This window comes from Heterodontus francisci, chromosome 47 (assembly GCF_036365525.1).
Source record: "Heterodontus francisci isolate sHetFra1 chromosome 47, sHetFra1.hap1, whole genome shotgun sequence".
NCBI lineage: Eukaryota > Metazoa > Chordata > Chondrichthyes > Heterodontiformes > Heterodontidae > Heterodontus > Heterodontus francisci.
Genome location: NC_090417.1, coordinates 14,778,014 through 14,797,379, shown reverse-complemented (window position 1 = coordinate 14,797,379; position 19,366 = coordinate 14,778,014). Strand labels below are relative to the sequence as shown.

The 19,366-nt window shown below is 43.9% G+C and overlaps 2 protein-coding genes across 5 annotated transcripts in view; one reads left to right on the top strand and one right to left on the bottom strand.

The window, feature by feature from the left end:
- ash2l (ash2 like, histone lysine methyltransferase complex subunit) overlaps window positions 1–4,121 on the top strand; it is a 46,368-nt gene extending 42,247 nt beyond the window's left edge. For all 4 annotated transcript variants that reach the window (XM_068023278.1, XM_068023275.1, XM_068023276.1 and 1 more), the window contains 2 exons: window positions 224–283; window positions 1,151–4,121. In XM_068023278.1, the coding sequence (XP_067879379.1) occupies window positions 224–283; window positions 1,151–1,258 (168 nt within the window). In that variant the 3' untranslated portion in view covers window positions 1,259–4,121. The remainder of the gene's footprint in view (window positions 1–223; window positions 284–1,150) is intronic.
- Window positions 4,122–5,923: 1,802 nt separating this feature from the next.
- On the bottom strand, window positions 5,924–15,553 carry star (steroidogenic acute regulatory protein). The gene is made up of 7 exons (XM_068023371.1): window positions 15,471–15,553; window positions 13,956–14,069; window positions 12,336–12,463; window positions 11,208–11,366; window positions 9,321–9,505; window positions 7,586–7,679; window positions 5,924–6,034 (listed from the first exon to the last, which is right to left on the bottom strand). Exons 1-7 carry the CDS (start codon window positions 15,532–15,534, stop codon window positions 5,924–5,926), a joined length of 855 nt encoding a protein of 284 aa, XP_067879472.1. The 5' UTR covers window positions 15,535–15,553.
- Between the last annotated feature and the right edge of the window lie 3,813 nt (window positions 15,554–19,366).

Here is a 19,366-nt window from a genome sequence, read left to right as displayed (position 1 = left end):
GAGTTTCAATGTTTAAGAATTTCAGTTGAATCAGTTGCTGAATTTGAGCAACATTAACCCTGTATGTTAGAAAGGGGGAATTGGAATGAATTTTGATTTAGTTCTCGCTCTGAATCTGTGCTGAGGGACTGTTGAATCTACTGTAATGTTTAGCAGGCACTCCGCTAATTGAGACATCTTCAGGTGAAGCTTACAGTTCACTTTTGGGTCTGATCTTTTTCAGGTATCAATCAACTTTGGGCCAAATTTCAAGTATCCTCCAAAAGACATTCCATTCAAACCTGTAAGTAATGCAAATGAAGGTAAACCTGCTCAGTTCTTGTAATATTTTGTTTACTACGTGTTTTAAAACCAGGAATGAATGCTGAAATTGATGAACTTCTGTGACCTGGGCTGCACGCCTTTTCTCTTCGCCAACACTGACAGCCCTGTGGATTTGCAGCGTTTTGCGGGAGGGTTTTTGGATTTTCAGCCTCAGCAATTTTTAATAAGATTCGAACAGTGCTTTACATTGTCTGCTGATGGAACACTGAGGATGCATCTGCCCACGAGGTGGGCGTGGAAGATCCTCTGGTGTGATAAGAGGAGGAGGGGAACTCTCACAGTATCGAGGCCAATATTTACCCCTCAACCCACAGCACTGGAGCAGATTATCTGGTCATTTCTCTCATTGGTGTTTGTGGGATCTTGCTGTGTGCAACTTGGCTGCCATGTTTCCGACATTGCAACAGTACCTGCACTTGAACAGTCATTGGCCATTTATTTTGGAATGCTTCGAGATCGTGCAAGGTACTGTATTCATGCAAGTTATTTTCTCCTCTTGACCAGCTGTGCAATATAAACTTATAGAAGAGTAGGAGGCCATTCAGCCCATTGTGCGTGTGTTGGCTCTCGATAAGAGTCATACTTCATCCCAAATCCCCTCTCTTCATCACGAACCCTCGAAGTTCCTTATCCTCAAGTACCTATCATACTCCCTTTTAACATTATTGCTGGTATCAGCTTCTAACTTTTTATGGTAGACTGTGTATGGAAGTCCATCCCCTAAAATGGAACCAAAAACCCATCAAGACGTTGCAAGCTCCTGTTGCAGTTTTCCAGAGCTTCCAGCACTTAACTGTATCCTGTTTTGTCTTTGTTTAATGTGCAGATAAGTGACATGGGCTGGTATGCTGTGGTGGAACACACACTGGCAGACATACTTTACCACGCCGAAGGAGAAGTCGATGGGAGGCGAAGCCCTCCATGGGAGCCCTAACTCCCTTTTAACTGAAACAAACCCTGGAACCTGAGAAGTAGCTCAAAAGATTGTGGGCAGCTATGTTTAATTGAAGTGATACTTGAACCGTGGACTGTCATGTGGGCTCATCCAACCTTGGAGTCATGTCAGAACAATTTCACTCGACTTGGGTTGAGGTGAGCCAACCCCGGAAGTCGGCCATTAATGTACGACCTGCTGCCATTGCCAGTTATCTCCATACACATGTAAGTCATATGGTGTACAGTTGCCAAGTTCAGTTCTTTTACTTGATCTCTACTCCTACCAACAACCCAAGTCTCGTAACACATGATTTCCATCTTGTGACGTTGCATTTCCCATATTGTGAAGTTGAACGCTAGTTAAGTACCAGTGGCATATTCTCTGTATTGAATGGGTCCTGTGCTTTTAAGTGCCTTGAATTGATCACCTTGGCATCTCACTGGCACAGAAGTTGCTGCTTCTCGGAATCCTAACCAGCATACGCCACTTCACTCACTGCTCAATAAAGGAGAATTCTAAACTTCAGCTCAATTCTGTATCAGAACAAACAACAAGTGATTGAGAAGCTGCACAACGTTCGATAGAACTGTGTGCTGCAAAAGCATTGTCTGTCTCCGTGGCCCGCAAATGTAACTGGATGCTTACGCAAGAAAGGTGGATTCACAGTCGCAGGACAGCAGCCTGACAAAGCCCCATGGGACAAATTTGGGTGTGCTCAAAGAAGTTTTGTATTTTGATGTCATTCTCCTGTAATAAAAGTTGGAATTGATGTCTGTATTTTACATGCGTGAATGAAATTGTGCTGTGTATTTGCTCTCATTTTTGGAGAAGAGGCATGAGATTGGCAAGTTTCTGCTTTCACTCTGTTAATTGTCACCGCAATTTCTCTTGGGTTCATCAATGCGCTTGTAGGTTTTCACTCATCTCCCTGACCATTTCCATATTTAAGTTTTTTTTTCAAATCTCTTTCTTGTTTGGCTTTGTGTCTTCTGTCACAGACATTTGCCCAATGAAGCTGAGTTACTGCTTGCTACAAAAGGCAGCCCCCACTTTTTAAATTGGGCTGGGGATGGATATTTGTAGAATTCCGTTTATTCCGTCCTGCTGAGGAAAGTAGTTTCTTTTCTGGTTGTAATAAACTGTTTTGATGTCAGTTTGTGTTGAAATTGGATCTGTCCGCTTGCCGTTTCCCAGATGTGTGGGAGTTGTCCATGCTTTTCTGTCAGCTAATCCATTCTTCATACTTGCCAAATAAAAGTTTGGGGGAAAGATCAATGAATTGGAGTTGAGAAGAATGATGGTGCAAAGGGGCAGAGAAATTGGCAGCACAACTCTCCTGACCAATATTAGTTTAGTTTAGTTTACAGATACAGCACTGAAACAGGCCCTTCGGCCTACCGTGTCTGCCGACCATCAACCACCCATTTATACTAATCCTACACTAATCCCATATTCCTACCACATCCCCACCTGTCCCTATATTTCCCGACCACCTACCTATACTAGGGGCAATTGCTAATGGCCAATTTACCTATCAACCTGCAAGTCTTTTGGCATTAAGTGAGGATGCTCAGACCCAAAGCTTGAATAGTAACTTTGTGTGTTCCCATTGATGTATTTTTTAAATTTGTGAACAAATCAGACCGGTGCAGTCTTGCTCTGAGAACCGTGACATTTTGCAGTTAGCAATTTGCTAATTTCAGTGTTGGACCTGATCGATGCTTCACACAAATCTCCCAGAATAATGACTGATTTCAATCTGGGGCAAGGTTCTATAAATCAAGAGAAAGAGGTGCCCGAATCAGATTGAACGAGTTAATGGTGCTGCTGTCAGTAACCTTGTTTGGGTCCAACCTAGAATGTCCAGGCTGTAGCCAGTTTAAGGTCGGAGGTGTTTGTGTCTTGTTGATGAGAACAAGCAGTTTGCCGGGTATATGGGGGGGTGGTGGTGGTGGGTAAAATTCATGGTATGGTTCATGTCCAGGGGAATTGGAGGTGTTAAGGGGAGACTTAATGGGGGAGCTGACGTTCAGTCAAGCTAAATGTCGGCTGAAGGGGAGAGGGCAGCTTGAATGAGGCATGACTAACAGATGCATTGAGGTTCAGGAGACGGGGAGTGCTGCAATTGGAGCTGCAAGTCAAGTGAGTGAGTTGGTGAGGTTGAGTTGGTGAGCTAAATTGCCTGGTGTAGAACAGAAATCGCCAGGTTTAATTCGTGCACTGCTCTCAATTAGCTGATCTTGGCCTACTGGGTAATTGGGACACAGTTGGGGATAGAGAGGGGGAAAATGAGATCTGCTGGATGGCTGTGCTTTGAAGCCAACTGAGAAGTAATTACTCATTGCCAAATAGCGCACAGCCTCTTAGCAGGGAGACTGACATGAAGAATGGATAAGGCAAAGGCAGCAGAGGGCTGTTTGTGGAACCCAACCCCAGCAATCTACAGTGTCATTAGGAAAGAAAGGGAAGAACATTTGGGAAAACAAATGTCAAAGATTCTGCTGGATGAACCTGAAACCTGTTTGATCTTGATCCAGTGTTCTGATCTCCTCCACTCCCCTTGGTAAGCTGCATCGTCCATGTGAGACAACACTTGTTGCCCTGAACTTGCCTTTCCCATGTTTGAGCCTGTTGGTGCTGTCTTTCTGTGACTTAGCCGTTTAACTGTCTTGTACATCTCTGCAACACCCCATCTCAGCAAGACTGCCATCAGGCTGAAAACTTGCACCATTTGTTAGACTACCTGTGGGTAAACATTTCTCTGCAACACTTAACAAAGTTTCTAGTTTTGAGAAGGATTTTCATGGTGCTAAATGTGGAAATTTATTGAAAATGAGTAATAAATACAAATTGAACTGCACTTTCTCTGCAGTGTACTTTTTGCTGGACATCTTTAACATCAATAAATAGCAACGTGAATGTGATAAATACTTAATTTTAAATACACGAACTGGAAAATATATATATGTATATACACACAAATGGTGCAAAGTCTCAATGGTACCATACTTCCATCTGAGAAAGTCTTTTTGGCCAAGTAACCTATCAATTTCATAGCTGTGCTGTTTGTCATTGGGAATTTTTCATACCTTAAGTACAGGATTGATATAAAGCTTAAACCGCTGTTTGTTCGGGTGAGATGAAGCTGGATGGGAAGAGGATAGTGTCAAGTCGGAACACAAGCACACACCACTTGAGCCGAATGGGCTGCTTGAGCTGTTAATGTAGTGGTTAACCTGTGCATCCCAGATTTGTACTACTTGTGGAACAGAGAGATTGGGATTGCATCTGGACTACTGTCTTTGCAGGCAGCTGGAGATAGCTCTGCAAACGTTGCTTCTTAAAGTCAGTATATAATGGGCATCAATCTTTTCGGAACAGGAGTAGACTTTGAGTCCCCAAAGCCTGCTCTGCTGTTCATTAGATTGTGGCTGATCTGTACCTCGACTCAGTTGACCTGTCTTTGCTTGTTGTTTCTGTAATAGCTGATTAAGGAGTCAAAAGAGAACCTTTCAACACTGGAGATGTAAAGCAAAAACCAAGTTGTTGGCAGGTGCTGTGTATCAGTCAGCATCTGGTGCAAGATCAAGCACTGAGAAATGAAGGAGCAAGTCGAATTGAGGCAAGTCATTGCATTCTCAGATACCAGTTCTGTTGTTCTGGGTTTGCACCTGCTCTTGGTCACACAAGTCAGCTTGCGTTTTGAGTTTTGTCTTCACTGCAGGGCGAACGAGGAGGCGCAAAGCCCAAGAACGTTTGTTTCTGTGCTCCGATTGGCCCAGTGCTGTCTGGATGCCTCAGCAGCCTTTGTGAAGCACAGCCTGTAATGATCAAGGGCAAAGAGGCAAAAGAGAAAAAATTAAAATATTTAGCTTCCCCCCTCCCCACCCTAATGCATTAAGCACAAGAGTTTGTCTCCAGGTTCTGAGGAGCCAGCTCTAATCAAACAAAGGTCTGGCTGTGTCAGGGACACAGGGACTTGGCTGATCTGCCAAGGCTTGCTTGATAATGATGGGGCCACCATTTCTCTCGATTCAAGGGAATTCTGCATAAACAAATGCAGCAGGGCAGAGTGTGAAAAGAGGATCATTTCACCTCTTCGGGATGGAACCTTCAATGCTCCCTTGACCACAAGGATCAAAACTTGTACTAGTTTTTAACTGCTTGGGTCAGTGTGAACTTGGTTACCAATGAGATCCAAGTCCGCATCAAATGGGGGTCCAGAAAAAGAGCAATCTCACCTGAACTCAATCCACAAGGGGATGACATGGCTAATGGAAAATACGTTTTGGGGAATCTGTGCTTTGAGTTTTATCTCAAGCGGGGTGGGTGGAGGCTAACATTCTGTCTCTAACCTATTTATGCATCTGACCTGGGAAAGCTGGCGGGGAGGGCCAAAATATTTCTTTTAATTTCACTAACAATCTTCCCTTGGGATCAGTACAAAAATAATATATGCAACTGCTTTAAATATTGTCTCAGATCAAACACCAATGATTTTTGAAAGTGCAAGATTTCAGAAGTTAAAAGTTGCTTTCTGTGCCCGAGAGGATAGTTGCAACTGGTCGCAAATTTCAAAATTTTCTTGGAGCCGGATGACATTTATCATTAAAAAAGTTTCTTTTGAGCTGGAATCTTGAACATTGATGAACGTCGCCTGTTTCAGAAAGTAGGTGCAGCACTGTTAGAATCCATGTGACAACGCAGGTGTTGAGCAAAGTCTGCTTGGGTTTGGGAAAGAACTTGGTCGATGAGAGACTTAGGCAACCAGCCCTAAAATAGCAAAGGAAAATATTATTGAATCGGTTAGCTATTGAAGAAAAAGCTCTTCGCACTGACAAAAGACAGGATGAATGGATGGTATGTGTATGAGTGTTTCCCTGTTGTTTTAAAATGTGACAGTGCAGAAGGGGGCTAAATCTTCCAATTAATTCCACTCCACTACTCTTTCTCACAGCCCTGCAAATGTCTCCCCTTCAAGTATTTCGCCAATTCCCTGCCTAAAGTTACAATTGACACTTTTTCCACCACCCCATGGGCCAGTGCATGGGAGCATCATCACCTCCAAGCATCCGGACGTGGAGTTATATCTCCGTTCCTTCCTCATCGCAAGGTGAAATTACTGGAACCCCTGATGTAACAGTACTGTGGCTGTACCTTCACCCCGTGGAATGCAGCGGTTCACAAAGGTCAATCGCCATTATCTTCTCGGCAATGAGGGATGGGCAAATGTTGGCCACGGCTCGTGCCAGAATGAGGAAGATGAGATCAGAGCCTTTAACTTTAAATCCATTGCAGCAAGAGTGTTTGACACTTTTGGTCTGAATGGGCGACTTCACTGGACCATGCTTGAAGCTGTGTTCCCAAGAATTTTCAGCAAAGAGGGGGAGCTGACAGACACTTTTATAAGCACCAATTGCCCAAGCATTTTTTTGCATAGGGAGCTCCAGATTTCTACTTTGCTTTGTTGGGGAAAAAAGGGTCTTGCTTTTGCTTCCCCCATATTGTGGCTGTAATTTTAAGATTATGTCTCCTTGCTCTTAAGTAAATAGTTTTTTTTTTAAAGAGATACAGCACTGAAACAGGCCCTTCGGCCCGCCGAGTCTGTGCCAACCAAGAACCACCCATTTATACTAACCCTACAGTAATCCCATATTCCTCACCACCGAATTACACGAGGGGCCATTTACAATGGCCAATTTACCGATCATCTGCAAGTCTTTGGCTGTGGGAGGAAACCGGAGCACCCGGCGAAAACCCACGCGGTCACAGGGAGAACTTGCAAACTCCGCACAGGCAGTACCCAGAATCGAACCCGGGTCCCTGGAGCTGTGAGGCTGCGGTGCTAACCACTGCGCCACTGTTCCGCCACAGTTTCTCTGTGCATATCTGAGCAAATCCTTTTAATAGTACTTGGATTAGATTACCCTTTCATCTTCAAATATTCAAGGGAATACAAGCTAACACCTTTCCTTGTGATGTAATCCTCCAAGTTGGTATTGTTACTTCCCTGCATCTCCTCTTGCCCCACTTCAAGTTAAACTCATCAGTCGAGCCTCCTCACATGCACCGTTCAATGCTGAACACTTCACGTGCAGTTAAAGATGTCAGCCTATTAACCGCAAAAGCCTGGATGGAGGCTGCAAATTGTCTGGCTGCCTTGACTAATTAAGCAGTCACACAGAAAATAGTTTCTTTTCCATCGGCCTGCTGCCTGGCTCTTGCTCCTGTCCATTTTTCAATTCTTGGGGAGGTCAAAGTTTTGCACATGTGTACTTAAATCAAAACACAGAGCAGTTAACCTCTTATGCTAAGCTGACTTGCCTTCAGATCCACGCTCAGAAGCCAGGTGAACTTGGTCTTATTTGGGTCATCTGCTGAGGGACGGAGCACAATGCAAGTAGGTCCATTCTCAGCCCTGCAAGTAGAACAAGTCAATAAATTTGAACTGGATGTTGTAAAGTAACAAAAGTGCATATGTAAGCCACGTGGCAACAGAATATGTGGTGATTGTGTAAGGCATGTCGTTATCCCTAATTGCTGCATTGAGAAGACAAACTTGGACGTTAGCTTTCCTTCTGTATTGTTTCTTGGCTCGGGTGTCCTGATCAGTATTTGTCCTTTCTCTAGCCTGAAGCTGACTAAATGCTTTTAATTCGTCCCATTAACGGAGTGAAACACATCAATGCGTTTCAAAGGAGCATTATGAAACTCAATGTGGCCATGAACCACATCAGAAGATATTAGGAGGGGTGACCAAGAGCTTGGTGGAAGGGGTAAGGTTTTAAGGAGGAAAGTGAGGTGGAGAGGTTTAGGGAGGAAAATCCAGAGCTTCGGGCCCAGGCACCAGAAGGCACGGCTGTCAATGGTGGAGCATTGGTAACTGGGAATGTATAAGGTCATAATTGGAGGAGTGCAGAGATGTGAGAGGGTTGTGGGGCTGGAGGTGATTACAGCCAGAGGGAGGAGGCAAGGGCCAATCAGGGGTTTGAAAACAAGCATGAGAATGTTAAAATTGAGAATTTGCCCGACGGAGAGTTAATATAGGACAACAGGCACAGGGGTGATGGGTGAAAAGAATTTGGAGCAAATTAGGAGGTAGTCAGCTGAAACGACAGTGACTCAGGGTAGGTAACACGGTGTAAGCTGAGTTGGGGGCTGGATTGTGTAAGCAATGGGGCAAACTAATAAAAGCAGTACCCATGTCCGAAGCTGGTACTACCAGCCAGTCTAGTGGGAGGAGAAACGAGAAGCAGATTGACAGTGCGATGACGGGAGTATAACACGACGTGACCTGTGTCTCATGGGACAAGATGCTTGCAAATACAATCCATGAAATGAAGGGCCACAAATATGAAATTGCCCCTTACGAAGAACTCTTCAAGGCGTGATGCTGAAATTCCGGAAAGGATTAGCCCTGTGACAACTCAATGTAATGACTGGTTCTGACAACAACTTATATTTATATTGCACCTTTAACATCATAAAATGACCCAAAGTGCTTCACAGGGACATTATAAAACAAAATACGACACTGAGTCACATAAAGAAGTATTAGGTCAGATGACCAAAATCTTGGTCAAGAGGTAGATTTTAGGGCGTGCTTTCAAAGGAGGAAAGTGAAGTGGTGTAGGGAGAGTATTCCAGAGCTTGGGGCCGAGACGACTGAACGCATAGCGAGCAATGGTGGAGCCATTAAAATCCAGTTTGCTCAAGAGGCCAGAACTACGGGAGTGCCGATATCTCAGAGGGTTCTGGGGCTGCAAATTCAACTTCAAAATAATAAATACAGCGAGCTGACAGCAACGCTTCCTCAAATTGAAAGCAGGAGACCAGAATAGCAGATGGCGGGGATATCTGTATCCTTTAATTCTGAATTGGAAAGGGGAGGGACCACAACATGCTCCCAATATCCAGATGTGTAAATGAGCATCTGGATGTGGAATATTTAATGTCTGTCTAATATATTTATCAAAAATTATTTTAACTCTTCACGACCTTTTCCCATCTCCTGGGATCACTCAGTTGATAGATGTTTTAGTCTCGAAAAGTGTCTTACCTTATAAAACCATTCTGCTCGGGCATCATGTCACAGTGGGTGGACATCCCTGCAAGGAAGCAAGTGGACCCACGTCTCTTGGAGTAGCGCACAGTCACAAAGTCCCTTGGGCTGACAATGTTGCCTGCAGTATCTGCGGAAACCTCGTGGGTAACCATTGTTTCATTGTTGATCTTTTTCAGGATCTGAAAATTTCAAATGATTTTTTTTTTCACTAAACGATGTTTCGGGAGAGTCGAAGAGGATAAAATTAAGCTTGGATTTCAGTCACAGGCCTTGTTTGAGCAAAGCTAAGCTGCAGCCTGAGAGAATCGTTGGAATCATTGAATCATGCATCGTCTGTGTGTCAGCTCTTTGAAAGAGCCGTCCAATTAGCTCCACAATTTCCCTGCAGCTCTGCAAACTTTTCCCTTCAAGTGTTCATCCGACTCCCTTTTGAAAGTTACTCATGAATTTGCTTCCACTGCCCTTTCAGGCAGCGCGTTCCAGATCACAATAACTTGCTGTGTAAAACAAAAAATTCTGCTCATCTCCCTTTCCCTACCCCCACTGTTCTTTTGTCAATTACCTGAATCTGTGACCTCTGACCAGTGGAAACAGTTTCTCCTGAGCTGCTCTGACAAAACCCATCATGAAATAAAAACAAGAAATGCTGGAAATACTCAGCAGGTCTGGCAGCATCTGTGGAGAGAGAAGCAGAGTTAACCCTTTATCAGAACCCTTGTTCTGAAGAAGGGTCACTGACCCGAAACGTTAACTCTGTTTCTCTCTCTCCACAGATGCTGCCAGACCTGCTGAGTATTTCCAGCATTTCTTGTTTTTATTTCAGATTTCCAGCATCCGCAGTATTTTACTTTTAAAACCCCTCATGATATTGAATGCCATGATTAAATCTCTCCATATCCTTCTCTGTCTAAGGAGAACAATTCCAGCTTTTCTCGTCACTCCATCTGACTGAAATCCCTTAATTCTTTCTGAAGGTGCCCTTACTGTAGTGCAGTTACCCAGTTCCTGTGCAAACGAACTTGCAGTCCAGACCTCAGTGCTGCAGCTTTGAGGGGAAGCCGACAAACTGGGACTTGTTCTGTATTACAGTGTTTGCAGAAGACCCGATGGATAAACAGTTTGCTGGAAGCTTTCAACATTGCCCAATACAATGTCCAAAGGTGTCACTAACAAAATATTCTTTCTGGGATGAGGCAGTCGGGGGAGGCCGAGCAAGGTCAAAAGAGAGGAGAAAAAATCCCAAATGCAAATGAGCCAAACCACCTTTTTTTTCTCATTCATTCTCGACCTGGGCATTGCTGGCAAAGCTACATTACCCATCCCTAACTCTTTGTCGCGGTTTGACACAACTGAGTGGCCAGCTAAGCCACTACAAAGGGCACAAAGAGACAACTGCATGGGTGTGGAACTGCAGTCACACATAGGCCAGACTGGGCAAGGATGACAACTTTCTTTCTCCAAAGGACATGAGGTCTGGTTCCTCCATTCTCTAAAATGTGGCCAATACCCAAGTGTGCATTTATTTCTTTACTCCCAAATTTTAACCTGTGCTGCATTCGTAACTGATGGATAGAAAAGACTTTCTCCAATGATGACCTGAATATGAATTCCACTTGTATTTCCATTATATATTTTTGACTTGGGCGCGAGTGATTCAATTTTTGCCACTTGGACACAGATCTGATCATACGCACAGATCATCTGCTGATTCTGGTACCTGGGTTGAACTGCCTTGAAACTTTGTATGGATGACTGCTTTGGAGGTGATTGGAGAATTAATTGTATTCCCACAGCCATGAAAGGCGATATTTATTTCAGTGCAATTCTAGTTTGGAAATCTGGTTTAAAATGTTTGATGAATGTGCCCCTGCCGTGTCATACCTTCACTTGTTTAAGATTAGGGTTCCACTCTCCCATCTGTTCGACGTTGTCAAACAGTTCACTGTAGAGTAAATCTGACGGCTTGTCCATCACAACTTCGAGCTTGAACACTTTGCCAATATCTGGAAACATTTTACTGACCACTTTATCACCATTCGCCTGTTAAAAATGCAACATGGTAAATTCTTCACACAATTAACAACAATAGCAACAAGAAGAGGGCATTCATCTCCTCTCGCCGACTCTACCATTCAATTACTCCTTTAACTCGATTTACCCGCCTTTGTTCCACATCCTTAGATGCCCTTCCCCCGCCCCCCCCCCCCCCCCAAAAATCTCTCTCAGTCTTGGAAGCTGCAGTTGTTTCGGCAGCCATAACCTTTTGGGCCAGAGTTCCAGATCACCACTACCCTTTGTGTGAAAAAGAAGTTAAGACCTTCACCTCTAACCTTCATTGTGAGAGCTGGGATGGCTTCATGGTAACTTGTTCACCATGCACGATTGTTGCTGATATACTTGACGCTGACTTTGGAATTTTGAGTGCCAGTGACCCAGACAGCAATAGCTCTTGACTCGACTCTCTGCTTACTTGGTGATGATTCAGGGGGTTACCGGAGGAAACTGCTTAGCATGTTGAAAACCATTAGGCATGGAGACTTGCTGACGACCAGTGCAGTGTCGTCTCAAATTATGTTGAATCCAGAGCACAAAGAATGAGGCCATTCAGCCCAACTGTTTTGTGGTGGAGTTAATGGATCCACTTGAGCCGCCCAGCACTCTTCATCTAAAGCTATCAGCTTAACATTCCACTCCTTTCAGCCAGGGCTGTCACTATTCAGAGTGGAATAGAGTGAAGAATTTCAGTTCATTAGCATCTCCGCTCTGGCTTATGATCACTGCCCGAGTTAAGTTTGTTTTTATGAACTCGGCTGTCAGGATTTTTATTGCATTTCACAATTCTGTCCAATTTTTTTTTATTACAGACAAGGGGGGCCTTGATTTGTGGTGACTTCAGTATCACTTCACTAAGTTAAAAGAGGTCACATCTCACGTGTGCTCTGACTGATTCTTCCTTTCATGATAATGTCTTCAACATTCGCAGAATCAGAATATTACAACAGAACTCACTGCCTCAATCTCTGTCTTCCATCCACTTGAATCTTGAAGAATGGAGATGGACTTGTGCAGTGCTTCCTCACCTTGCTTCACGTAGCTCATCTCAGCCTCAGAATACGGCTTCTCTTCAAGCCGACAACCTAATTTTGGGGTGAGGTCGGGAGGAGAGATGAAAAACGAAACAAAATGATGCAAAACAGATGGCCAGCCTTTACTTTGAGAATCCCAATCAAAAAAAGAATGGTCCGTCCTCATTTTCCTGCTCTGGGGGACCCTGAGTGAATGTGTCATTTGGATTGTCCAAGAATGCTCGGTATTAGTGACAGATCTGAGTGTCTGATGAAAGATTGGGGCAGCAAAGTGGCAATTGCCCCAGTAGCGCTCATTAAGCTTTACAAACGTTTCCCTCTATTGTTCAGTACTAACTACGAAACACAGCTCCAAAGATTCCTGAACTGATTATGCACCAGAGAGTGTTTGTGGCACCGATCGAACTAATTTTAATCAGCTCAACTTCCTAAATGAACAGATGGGATGGGAGTGCAACAGTGACTGGGAAATCTTCGAGCATGGGAGAAGGCCATGAGGCCCATCGTGAAAGAGCGATCCAATTCATCCCACTCCCCTTCTCCTTTCCTACGCTCCGACATTTTTTTTCTTTTTAAATATTACTGTTGAATCTACACATTCCAGATTATGACTCAAATTACAACATTGTGCAAGCTTTTCTACTCCAGATTGTAGGCTAAATCACTCTGATTATTTACATAGAACGTACAATTCGGTCCAACTATAAAATATACTTATGTTTCACATGAGCTTCCTCCCATCCCCTTCATCTCACCTTATCAACATAGCCATCAATTCCTGTCTCCTTCATGTGTCTATCCAGCTTCTCGTTGCATGCATCTATACTATTCAACAGAACTACTTGTGACAACAAGTTTCACATTCTCATCACTCCCTGAGTAAAGGACTTTCTGCTGAATCTTTATTGGATTTATTCGTGAGAAACTCACAGTTATGGCCCCTGGTTTTGATCTTCCCTGCAGGTGGAAACATCTCCTCTCCATCTACCCTATCAAACCCTTTCATCATTTTCAGGTCACCCCTCAGCTTTCTCTTTTCTGGAGAAAAGAACCTCAGCCTGTTCAGTCTTTCCTGATAGGCATCACCCCTCAGTTCTGTTATCATCCTTTGTCAATCTTTTTTTGCTCCTTCTCCAGTACCTCTATACCTTTTTAATAATATGCAGACCAGAATTATTTACAGTGCTCCAAGAGTGGTCGAGCCAAGCTTCGAGGCGCTTAGCATGACTTCTCTGCTTCTCAATTCTGTCTCACGAGAAATGAAGCTGAGAGCTTTGTTTTTTTTCAATGACCTTCTAAAGTTGTGTTGTTATTTTGAATGATTTGTGTCTCTGGCCCCCTTGATTCCTTTGTACCTCTGTCCCATTGACTCATTATCAAAGATGTTTATGTTCTGACCTTACACTCGAGATTAACTTACCACTTACTTGTTCATTCTGCAAAAATTTATTCATGTTGCCTAGTTTTTCTGCATGTTTATGAACGTTTTCGTCGGTTAAACACTTCAAATGAATTAAAAATATGAAAATATAAAAACACTCACTGATTAAGGAGCTCCTCCTGCGAACCTGATTGACCCATGTGCTGAGCCCTTGATTCTGAAGCCTGAGATGATTCAGCTTGTGTCCCAGAGCTGCCACTGCTGTATGCCTCAACCCTAGAGACCAAAAGAAGAAGTGTTAAATTGTTAAGCTCAGAGCTTGGAACTTCCAACAGTCTAAAAGAACTACCACTGCAACACATCCAGCCACTCCTGATACTCTCATACACTGTCCAACAGTGTATGCAAACAGCCCATCCTCCTTATCCAAACTCAGAAACATAGCTGCCTGCTAACGTTATGCTGCTTCCTCTCGTCACTTTGAGCATCCTTTTTGAAGTTGTGATATTTGTAATACAGCCTGGGGAACATTTTGGGGATTGCTTTGGTGAACCAGCACATGTCTCGACATCCAAATCAGGATGTGCCTGTCCGTGGTCCAGTGAGGTGAGGTTTGATGCTGGCCCTTCCGGCTTTGATACAGTTCAATCAAAACCGAACGAAATATACCATAACAGAACCTGTTGGTTCTGTATAGGAGGAGGCCATTCAGCCCCTCAATCCCATTCCACTATTCTATTTGAAAAGGGCTGATCTGTACCTCAACTCCATATGAGTTTGATCCATATTACCTCGTTAAAAAAAGTATCTTTGTCAACTGTGAACATTTCAGTTGAGCCCCCCTTTAGAGGGAGAGACTTCCAGATTTCCACAACCCTTTGTGTAAAGCAGTGCTTTCTAATTTCACTCTTGAAGGGCCTAAATCTAAGTGTAAGATTGTGCCCCCCTCGTTCTGAATTCCCCCACCAGGAAATACACTCTCGGTTATTGAATCTCTTTATTGTTTTAAAGACCTCGATTTGATCACCTCTCAACTGTCTAAGTTAAAGGCAGCACAAGGCAAGTTAATGTTATTTTGCAATGGGGGAAATGCCTAGTTTCCACTTGCCAAATGTCCACACTGGAATGATTGAGGCCAAGAGTTTGGAGAATTGCAGACACACACTTCTGCCGGTTCACTCCCTGGATCTGGATCCGACCAAGTGACATTTGAATAGGTTGGAGAATGAGGTTCTTGAGTGATTAAAATAGTGAAACAGTTTGAAGAAATGATGTGGGAGAGTCCAAACTTCTTGAACTCCTTACACCCACTTTCTAAAATGCAGGAAGGTTTCCCAGTGTTCAGGCTAAATGTTCTATACCACAGACAGTCTATGGTGTGCGGAAAATTATGGGTAAATCCAGTTGTCAAATTAATTGGGCAGCAACCACTGCTTCTGCTTTCTTATTATTCATGTACATTGTTTTTAAAAGCAAGGACAATTTTTCAGAATCCCTTGTTTTTTGAGTTCCTCAAACATCCAAACACAAAAGCCAGTTCAAAGTCTCCATTCCTCCCAGCTCCTTTCACATTCTGCTGTTTGCTTCCAGACTGGTTGACCATCATTGAGTGAGACATAAGAGTTTTACTCGTCAGCTACCATTAAACAAATAGATATAGTTACTGTTCCCAATTACCTGTCAGAGTTCGGAAATGCTGGTAAGAGATTGCTGCACAGAGCTTGAAAGTTGCTGGAATCATCTTGTGTCTTGATCACTTTTTCCACTCGAATCTTCTGTCCTCTGTCAGTTATCCTGTTTTATACACTCTGTGAAGGACACATTGATGTCAGGTCCAAAATTTATGGTTGTCACCAGAACATTGTCAAGTACACCCTTGACGGCTACACTCAAATTCCAGGCATAGTCATCAGATTAACTTGCGTAATGCATCAAACTGCAATCAAATTTTCATGCCAGTCCTTAAAGAATACATAACCATATTTTTAAGTAAGTTGAGCATTAAAGATAAGCAATTCAGCTGGTCCTCCTCCTCCTCAATTTGCCACCCAGACTAAGGCTGACAGGTGCAATGCTCTAATGGCTTTAGAGACTCCTTCTGGCTGAACAATGCAATCGACAACCCTTCAGTCAAACATTGTGGCATTCAACATTTCACACTCTGGTTCATTTGCACCCTGGTGTTCCATTTCAAGGAAGTTCCCTCTTGAATAGGTTCTCATGGTAAACCCAAGATGGGAAGCACCTACTCTCAAATCTCCCCACAGCATTTGGTAATCTTCGGACAAATTGTGCAGTTGTGTCGCTTCATCGAAAGCCTGGAGAATGGCAAGGAACCCAACAACGACCTACAACTCCAGGGGAAAGCAGGTCAGTGCAGCTATGGGATTTTCCAAGATGACAATTTACAATTTAAAGCATTGTGACTTTTGCCGAATCCCCAATGGGCCAGACCAGCCAATCCATGCTTTGTCACTATCCAGTTAGAGCAGCTCCCAGAAAGATTGCTAAGTGTTGTAAAGTTCTTCTGAGCAGCTTGTAAGATGGCTCTTGGACGTAATATGTGCCACCAAAGAAGTGGTTTGGAACATTGCCCAATTCCACTGGTCCCTGTCCATGCGACAATGCTGAACCAAAGGGCTGTCCCTTAAATTGTTCAGCCAAAAGTAGTATCGCCAATCATGAATAAATATGCCCCTTGCCGGTTGACTCTGCATCCCTTATTTTAACAGTGTAAACGGCTTTCCTTATAATATCGATTCTCATGTGGTGTCAAGGCATTGGGCTGATAACACAATGAAACCGATCACTGCTTTAATGTGATCTTCACTCCGACTGGTATGAATATTCTTTCAAACCATGGAACAGGGGAATGTGGGGCAGGAGAAATCAAACTCACTGGAATAGGTTCGGAATAGTTCAACTTCTGATCAGATCCCAGTTTCACGTCAAAGCAAATTTCAACTCCTGCAAAATGAGTCTTCAGCTGTGGAGATTGACATTCCCTGCACTACAATTAATTGGATTTAGTTGTCATGGCACTGGATTGACAACGTGTTCTCCAACGTGCAAGTGATAATGATCACAAAACAGTATCTACAACTCTTGGATGAGAAATTAAACCGAGGTCCTGTCTGCCCTCTCAGGTGGACGTAAAAGATCCCATGGACCAATTCGAAGAAGAGCTGGGGAATTCTCCCCAGTGTCCTGTTCAATATTAATTCCTCAATCAACATCACAAAAACTGATGATCACATCGCAGTTTGTGGGATCTTGCTGCATGCAAATTGGCTGCAGCGTTTCCAACATAGCAACAGTGACCACATTTCAAAGAGTATTTCATCGGCTTGACCCAGAGAGTGGCAAGAATATGGAACTTGCTGCCACAGGAAACACTTGAGACAAATAGCATTGAAACCTTTAAGGGGAAGCGAGATCAGCACATGAGGAAGAAAGGAAACGAAGGATATGCTGATAGGTTGAGATGAAGTTAGGGTTAGACAGGAGGAGTCCTGCCTGCAGCATAACTGTTGGGCTGAATGGCCTGTTTCTGTCCTGTCGCCTCGATGTAAAGTGCTTTGGGATGTCCTGAGTTTGAAAAAGGTGCTATGGAAATGCAGCTCTTTACATTTCAGAAACCTGGCGACAAATCACATTGCATAACCCTTGCTTGGCCTGTCGTGGCTCCTATCGCTGTGTAAATCTTCCACATCTTAATGTGAAGCCATGTGACAAGGTGATGCATGATCTTACTCCACTCGTGTCCTTGACTTATCCAAGCAAAATACAACTCGCCAAAATACTGACCTTCAGATAAGATTCTGTTCGATAAGGATGTTAATTTTAGCGAATGCTCTCGAGTCACCTGCTTGCAAATTGTGTCATTGATTTTTTTCCAATCTCCATAAATGCAAGACGTTTTAGAAATAAACTTACTGGAATGACAATCAGGTTCAGCATGAGAAAACCTGACTGTTTTAGATCGAACTAAGACATGGCTAGATTTAAATGATGGTGCATTCATACATTGGTGTCAAATTTTGTTTGCTCTAGCTTCTATGAAGTGCCTTGGAATGTTTTATTACATTTCAGGTGCATTAAAGGTCCTCACCTCCTGACTCCCCAAAGCCTGTCCACCATCTACAAGGCACAAGTCAGGAGTGTGATGGAATACACACCATTTAGCTGGATGGGTGCAGCTCCAATCATAATGAAGAAGCTTGACGCCATCCAGGACAAAGCAGCCCGCTTGATTGGCACCCCATTTACCACCTTCAACATTCACTCCCTCTACCACCGACGCATAGTGGTAGCACTGTGTAGCATCTACAAGATGCACTGCATCGAGGCTCCTTGGACAGCACTTTCCAAACCCGCAACCTCTACCACCCAGAAGGACAAGGGCAGCAGAGGCATGGGAACACCACCACCTGCAAGTTCCCCTCCAAGCCACACACCATCCTAACTTGGAACTATATCGCCGTTCCTTCACTGTCGCTGGGTCAAAATCCTGGAACTCCCTCCCTCACAGCACTGTGGGTGTACCTACCCCACATCGATTCACAGAATGATTACAGGACAGGAGGAGACCATTTGGCCTATCGTGTCTGCACCAGCTCTCTGAATGAGCAGTTCACCTCGTTCCATTGCCCCCCCCACCGCCTTCTCCATGTAACCCTGCACATTCTTCCTTTTCAGATAACAGTCTAATTCCCTCTTGAATGCCTTGATTGAACCTGCCTCCACCACACTGTCAGGCACTGCCTTCCTGACCGTAACCACTCGCTGCGTGAAAAAGTTTTTGCTCATGTCGCTTTTGCTTCTCTTACCAATTACTTGAAATCTGTGCCCTCTCGATCTGAGTGGGAACAGGTTCTCCCAATGGACTGCAGCAGTTCAACAAGGCAGTTCAACCACCACCTTCTCAAGGGCGTTTAAGGATGGGCCCAACAAATGCTGGCCTTGCCAGTGATACCCACATCCCATGATAGAATAAAAAATATTCCTGGTAACCCCAAGGTTACCAAACAAGAAACATCACAAGTGTTCTATTTAGGGAACCGCTCAATCTTGGAAAGAACCGTGTGATCCAATCAAACTAGAAGAAGTCAAAATAAGCAACCAAGTCCCACCCAAAGCAAAACGAACCGACAACGGAATCATAGTCTTACCAGTTTCTATAAGACATTCCATACCCTGTCGTGCCTAGTGATAAAGCATAACAGCAAGGCTTCAATCCTGGGCCCGATGTGCAATCAGTTTCACCTGATTGAAGAAGGTGTGATTTTTTTATGGAGTTTCTAACAGGGAGTGAGATTGGGAGAGGGGAAGTTCTGAGCACATAAACTGATGACAGGGGCAGGGAGAGGCACTGTGGGGGGGTCCACATAGCAGCCGATGGTGGAGCTGTCAATGACAGACTGCGACTATGTCCTGAAGTTGCTGTCAGTCGGGGTGTTCCGGCCACGTGGTGGGACGTGGGTGTTTCCCCCTGTTCAACTCCCCACCTGACTGCGGCAAGTGTATTATTATTAAGCGTTTCGCCCTTTGGTGTTTTATTTTTCAAATAAACA